This window comes from Sphaeroforma arctica, assembly GCF_001186125.1.
Source record: "Sphaeroforma arctica JP610 unplaced genomic scaffold supercont1.866, whole genome shotgun sequence".
Lineage (NCBI taxonomy): Eukaryota > Ichthyosporea > Ichthyophonida > Sphaeroforma > Sphaeroforma arctica.
In genome coordinates this window covers 7498-14551 of record NW_014039692.1, presented here as the reverse complement: position 1 = coordinate 14551, position 7054 = coordinate 7498, and the positions used below count along the sequence as shown (strand labels likewise).

Genomic DNA, 7054 nt, shown 5'->3' with positions numbered 1-7054 from the left:
TATACATACATCGAGTTTACATGTGTATATCTCCGAGTTTACTTATACGTATAGTATCCCTCTCTCCAACCTGCCAGGATTTAAAAACGGACACAAAGTTGGGAAGCACGTGGCGTCCATTGCCTGGGAGCCATTCCATGCAAACCCAGAGTGTAACCGAGTGGCGACATCGAGTAAGGACGGGACTGTTAAAGTTTGGGACACAGTAAGGTGCGTGCCGGCGGAGTTGTACACTCGGGTCGCTCTTTCAAGATGATATATGTATATATTTCTAGTCAGCTGTATCACTCATGTGTATGTGTATGTGCATGTGCATGTGCATGTGCATGTGCATGTGCATGTGTATGTGTATGTGGGTTCATGGTGTACGATTCTCTATTGAGTTCTGAAGCGTTGCTTAGAAGATAGAGCCATGCGCACTTGCCGTTCAGCAGCATCAACTAGCCACTATATTGCTCAAAAGCTGTCGGTATGGAGTGGGATCAGTTCGGTAGCACTTGAGAGTTCTGCCCCTGTACATAAGCTTACATATTTACACGCACACATTCCACATTGATATATATATATATATATATATATAATTGTACGCCCGCCACAGCACTCCACATGCTTTCTTGAATTATCATCCTGTAAAAATTCATATCTATACAACCAAGCGCTAACATATTGTCTACGTAGCCAGTCCTCATACAACTACAATCAGTCAGCACAAGTAATACAATCCGTTAGCATGACTTCCTTCGGTGTCGCAAACGTGTTCACAGACGTGCCGCTTGCATTCTCTCCGCTGCACACACACACACACCAGGCACAAGGTGCTCTTCTCCTTATCACAACACACGCAAAGCGTAACGTCTGTAATTTGGGGTGGAGAGGGTCTCATCTACTCGGCATCGCTGGACCGGACCATCAAGGTATGGCACCGAACTGGCTTCTCTGTGAGCTGAGTGGCTATCAACCCATCGAGCATGGGCGGCTGTGAGAGCGAGGACATGGCTAAGCATCTGTTGCACTGAGCCGTGTGGTGTTCGTTTGCAAGTGACCGTCGAGTCTGCTGGTGCGGTGGTCAAGCGCGCCATCTAGGAGGCACTTACATATATGGCAGTTACATGATTGACTTTATAGTATGGTGCCATTTAGGAGGCACTTACGTTAAAGGCACTTACATGATTAACTTTATAGTATAATGTGGATTGCTTATATATATAACACTTACATGATTGACTTTATAGTATGGTGTGGATTGCTTACATATATAGCTTTTACATGATTAGCTTTATAGTATGGTGTGGATTGCTTACATATATTGCACTTACATGATTAACTTTATAGTATGGTGTGAATTGCTTACATATATGACACTTACATGATTAACTTTATAGGATGGTGTGGATTGCTTATATATATAACACTTACATGATTGACTTGATGGTGTGGACTGCTTACATATATAGCACTTACAAGATTAACTTTATAGTATGGTGTGGATTGCTTTTATATATAACACTTACATGATTGACTTTATGTTGTGGACTGCTTACATATATAGCTTTTATATGATTAACTTTATAGTATGGTGTGCATTGCATATAGTTACAGATATAGCACTTACATGATTACCTTTATAGTATGGTGTGTATTGCTTACATATAGAGCACTTACATGACTAACTTTATAGTATGGTGTGGATTGCTTATATATATAGCACTTACATGATTTACTATAGAGCATGGTGCGGATTGCTTTCATATATAGCACTTACATGATTAACTTTATAGTATGGTGTGGAGTGCTTGCCTATATTGCACTTACATGATTAACTTTATAGGATGGTGTGGATTGCTTATGTATATAACACTTACATGATTGACTTTACAGTAAGGTGTGGACTGCTTACATATATAGCACTTACATGATTGACTTTATAGGATGGTGTGGATTGCTTTCATATATAGCACTTACATGATTGACTTTACAGTATGGTGTGGACTGCTTACATATATAACACTTGCATGATTAGTTTTACAGGATGGTGTGGATTGCATATATATATAACACTTACAAGATTGACTTTACAGTATGGTGTGGATTGCTTACATATATAGCTTACATGATTGACTTTATAGGATGGTGTGGATTGCTTATATATATAACACTTACATGATTGACTTTATAGTATGGTGTTGACTGCTTACATATATAGCACTTACATGATTAAATTTATAGGATGGTGTGGATTGCTTATATATATATTACTTACATGATTGACTTTATAGTATGGTGAGGACTGCTTGCATATATATCACTTACATGATTGACTTTATAGTATGGTGTGGACTGCGGGTTGAGGCTATGTTCTATATGCCACACACCTCTCAATGCTTTCAGCCGGGATGCGCCGAGTGGCAAGTCTGGCAAGCAGATCCACAGACACACAACAAGCTATATACACCTGTCCATACGGTAACCAATTAGATACACCCATGCAATGTATCTGACCACACCCACCATTCTCTCATTTGTGATATGCGGGCAGGTCTGGAGGGCGAGTGACGGGGCACTGGTACGCACACTGGAGGGTCATGCCCACCGCATCAACCAACTGTGTATAAACACGGCCTTTGCCTGTCGAACAGGCCCCTACGATCACAGAGGCTACAGAGATCCAGACAAGGTTAAAGGTAGGCGCATCTAATAGTATTGTATGGGACTTGAAAAGAGAGTGGTAGGTAGTCCTGATATCATAAGAGACTTATGGGACTTAGAAAGGTATTAATGGGTAACCCTAATATATTATGGGACTTGGAAAGGTATTGGTAGGTAACCCTAATATTATATGGGACTTGGAAAGCTGTTGGTAGGTAACCCTAGTATTATATGGGACTTGGAAAGCTATTGGTAGGTAACCCTAGTAGTATGAGACTTGTTGAATTAGAGGTAGGCACCCCTGATATTGTTATATGGTGCTTGTCATGAGAAGTATCTGTAGTTGGGGCACTCTCTTTATACGTGCTCGCTCATGTTTCATCACGTCCCGACTAATACCACGAGAGTGGCCCCAGACACGTACAACACACCTGAATACTAAATCAATACCAATCTACTGATACACCCACACCCGAATACTCTTATGATACCACACTCACACCCGAATACTAAATCAATCGCAATCTACTGATACACCCACACCCGAATACTCTTATGACACCACACCCACACCTGATTACTCTTATGACACCACACTTATACCCGAATACTCTTATGATACCACACTCACACCCGAATACTCTTATGACACCACACCTACACCCGAATGCGCTTTTGACACCACACCCACAACCGAATACTCTTACTTCAGCTGCAACACACGTACGATACGACGGTACATTATCCACTCACAAACACTTTTCAAAATGGCTGTGAAACTTCAAATATATATCCCAATTGTACACGCTTTGTACTTGTATAAAGCTTGTAGCGCCGTTAGAACTAGTAGTCCCAAAACGACTGTCGTTTGGGAACTACTAGTTCTACGGCGCTACGATCTTTGTACAAGTACGAAGCGTGTACAATTGGGGTGTGTGTTAGTGTGTGTGTGTGTACGTGTGCATGTATATATATTTGGTATGTATTTCAGTTGGTGGAAGTTCCTTGGATGTTTGTTCGTGGGTAGTGCGGGTGAGTGGATACCACACCCACACCCGAATACTCTTATGATACCACGAGCAGGAAGGACAAATGCGGCAGCTCTTATCCCATCGTCTCTCACCCACACCTTACCAAGTTACCTACCGACATCTTACCAATTTACCTACCGACACCTTACCAATTTACTTACCGACAGCCACGAAAGCGGCCCAAGACAAGTACAACAAACTATTAGACTCGTGTGGCGGTGTCGAACGGCTCGCCTCAGCCTCAGATGATTTCACGATGTTTCTGTGGACACCAAAGACCGATAAGAAACCCTTAGCCCGACTCACAGGACACCAGCAACTGGTCAATTCAGTGGTGTTCTCGCCCGACGGGTGCACGCTAGCCAGTGCTAGTTTCGACAAGAGGTAGGTAGAAAAGGCACTCGGTCTGTACCGAACTGCCAGGCATGGACCATTGAGGATTCAAAGCAGTCGCAGCAGTTATTGTGTGCTCATCTGCTGTTTCATACGCTGATTCGGTTTATCTGTCTTCATACGTTGATTCAGTTTATGTCTTCATTCATACGCATTCAATAGTGTGAAGACTTGGGACGGGCGCACCGGAAAATTCAAACAGACTATGCGAGGCCACGTGGCAGCTGTCTACCAGGTATGACAATCACACATGTGTTGTGTAAATGAAAACCTTTAGACACTAATACCTTGAAACCCTAAAACTCACTGTGAAGCGGTGGCGACAGGGCATATGGCTTCTCTGATGCCACACACCATTGTACTGTATTGTATTGTACTGTACTGTACTGTACTGTACTGTACTGTACTGTACTGTACTGTACTGTACTGTACTGTACTGTATTGTATTGTATTGTATTGTATTGTATTATATATTGTTGATCTCGCCTACTTTTTGTTTGAACACCAGGGGAACGGATGACGCAGCCTTTTCTGTTCTTCATGTACATAGATTCAACTACATACACATTTAGATCCAACTACGTACGCATGAACCTTCATGCACATAGATTCAAATAAGTACACATTGCTGGCTACATAGATCTAGATACATACGCATGTACCTTCATGTTCATAGATTTAAATAAGTACACATTGCTGGCTACATAGATCTAGATACGTACGGATGTACCTTCATGTACATGGATTCAAATATGTACGTATTGCTGGCCACATAGATCGAGATACGTGCGCACGTACCTTCATGTACGTCTACAACTGCCCTTACATCGTTTTATTCTGCTCTCATCTGTCATTATCTTACATATATATTCTCTCCCATACTAGGCGGCGTGGTCTGCCGACAGTCGACTGTTGCTGTCTGCGTCAAAAGACAGTACCATCATAGTATGGAACACCAAGACCGCAAAGATACAGGAACAGTTACCGGGCCATGCGGATGAGGTGTTTACGGCTGACTGGAGCCCCGACGGCACAAAAGTAGCCAGTGGAGGCAAGGACAAGGTTATGAAACTATGGTACGCTTAGGAGTGTGTATGGTATGCTTAGGCGTGTGGTGTGGATGAGCCATATATTGCACCTTGAGTGATAGGCGAATCTGGACAGCATGTAGCAAGTAATGAATAATAAATTTCAACGGATTCTTAAATTGGTTGTGTGGATGTATAGCAAGCAATGTATAAATGATTTTAACGGATTCTGAAATGGGTTGTGTGGATAGGATGTTTGCACCCATGCAAGGCCCGACGGTAGGGGCTTTGAAGCCAGAAACATCTAAGTTTCACAGTCACATCGATGAATCCTTCAACCCTGCGGAACATGTTTTAGGGTTTTGGGGGTTCAAATGTATAGTTAAGCCATAGCCTCCTATGAAGGAGGCTATGATCAAGCACGCCTAGATACACAATTTTACAAGGGAGTTTTAGAGGTAGGCTTAGAGGTAGGTTTAGAGGTAAGTATAGAGGTAGGTTTAAATGTAGTTTTAAAAGTAGTTTTATAGATAGTTTTCGAGATAGTTTTAGAGATCGTTTTTGTGGTAGTTTTAGTGATAGTTTTGAATATAATTTTAAAGGTAATTTTAGAAGTAATTTCAGAGGTAGTTTTAGTAGTAGTTTAAAAGTAGTTTTAGTGGTAGATTAGTGGTGGCTTAAGCAGTAGGTATGAAGGTAGTTGTAGGGGCAGTGTTACAGTGGTAGTTTTAAAGGAACTTCAGAGGTAGTTTTGGAAGTAGTGTCAGAGGTAGTTTCAGAAGCAATTTTAAAAGTAGTTTTTGAGGTAGTGTTGGGGATAGTTTTAGAAGTAGTTTTAGAGGTAGTATTAGAGGTAGTGTTAGATGCAGTTTTAAAGGTAGTGTTAGAGGTAGTTTTAAAGGTAGTTTTAAAGGTAGTGTTAGAGGTAGTGTTAGAGGTAGTTTTAGAAGTAATGTTTGAGATAGTGTTATAGTTAGTTTTAGAGGTAGTTTTAGAGGTAGTTTTAGAGGTAGTGTTCGAGGTAGTTTTAGAGGAAGTTTTAGAGGTAGTGTTAGAGGTAGTTTTGAAGGTAGCGTTAGAGGTAGTTTTAGAGGTAGTTTTAGAGGTAGTGTTAGAGGTAGTTTTAGAGTTAGTCTTAGCGGTAGTGTTAGAGATCGTTTTAGAGGTAGTGTTAGAAGTAGTTTTAGAGTTAATGTTAGAGGTAGTTTTCTTTTGTTACCCGAGTCTGGTGTGGGCTATGTGGAGATGCTTGTGTGTGAAGGCAACTAGGCAGGACTGGACCTATTTGGAATCGTGTACGCAGTTCAAATCACAGATGCTCCTGATCTTAGACGATCATCTGCGACACCAAATTCACGTACCTATGCAGCTGCAAAGGGTGTGCACCATGCCGGCTATCAGTGGCTGTGGCTCTTAATAAATATACACATACTACAGAGTATGCATACATGAGGTATGGGGCAACCGAACTAGCGTTAAGCAGCACCGACGCGTTAAAACACCCACCTCACATGGCCATCGTCCCTCCGACGCTAGTTCGATCCCTTATATTGTTTTTTATTTTATTTCTACTTTTCTTCTAGAGGGTCATGCCCCGCAATACGGAAACAGGCAATGTGTAAGTTCAAGACTTAGCCATGTCCTAGGTCACAATTGACTGGGGCGTTTAGCGTAAGTGCTGCCCACACTACCGTATGCTCTATGAGTACATGGTCAAGTCCGGTAGGCACGTCATATTCCGGAATCGTAGGACACAGATAGAGCGTTGGAACCAAATATGAAGGTCCGGATGCCTTTCAATCAAGAAAAACAGACAAGGCATGCATTGAGTGCTCACACATGTGAGGCGACCTCCCAACTCCCAAGTGTATTCAGTCCCTCTGATCATGAGCAGAATGTCAGGCACAATTACTACGGTATATATATATATGTACATATACACACACACACACATAT

At 41.8% G+C, this 7054-nt stretch overlaps 2 protein-coding genes across 2 annotated transcripts in view; one reads left to right on the top strand and one right to left on the bottom strand.

The window, feature by feature from the left end:
* SARC_08987 (notchless protein like 1) overlaps nucleotides 1-5266 on the top strand; it is a 9429-nt gene extending 4163 nt beyond the window's left edge. The window contains exons 5-10 of the mRNA XM_014297015.1: nucleotides 78-210; nucleotides 809-914; nucleotides 2537-2681; nucleotides 3845-4061; nucleotides 4233-4305; nucleotides 4956-5266. Of these exons, the coding sequence (XP_014152490.1) occupies nucleotides 78-210; nucleotides 809-914; nucleotides 2537-2681; nucleotides 3845-4061; nucleotides 4233-4305; nucleotides 4956-5156 (875 nt within the window). The 3' untranslated portion in view covers nucleotides 5157-5266. The remainder of the gene's footprint in view (nucleotides 1-77; nucleotides 211-808; nucleotides 915-2536; nucleotides 2682-3844; nucleotides 4062-4232; nucleotides 4306-4955) is intronic.
* A 1370-nt stretch (nucleotides 5267-6636) lies between these two features.
* Nucleotides 6637-7054, bottom strand: part of SARC_08986 (hypothetical protein) — a gene marked incomplete at its 5' end in the record, with an annotated part of 7462 nt that continues 7044 nt past the window's right edge. Inside the window, one exon of the mRNA XM_014297014.1 lies at nucleotides 6637-6891. Coding sequence (XP_014152489.1) covers nucleotides 6730-6891 — 162 coding nt within the window. The 3' untranslated portion in view covers nucleotides 6637-6729. The remainder of the gene's footprint in view (nucleotides 6892-7054) is intronic.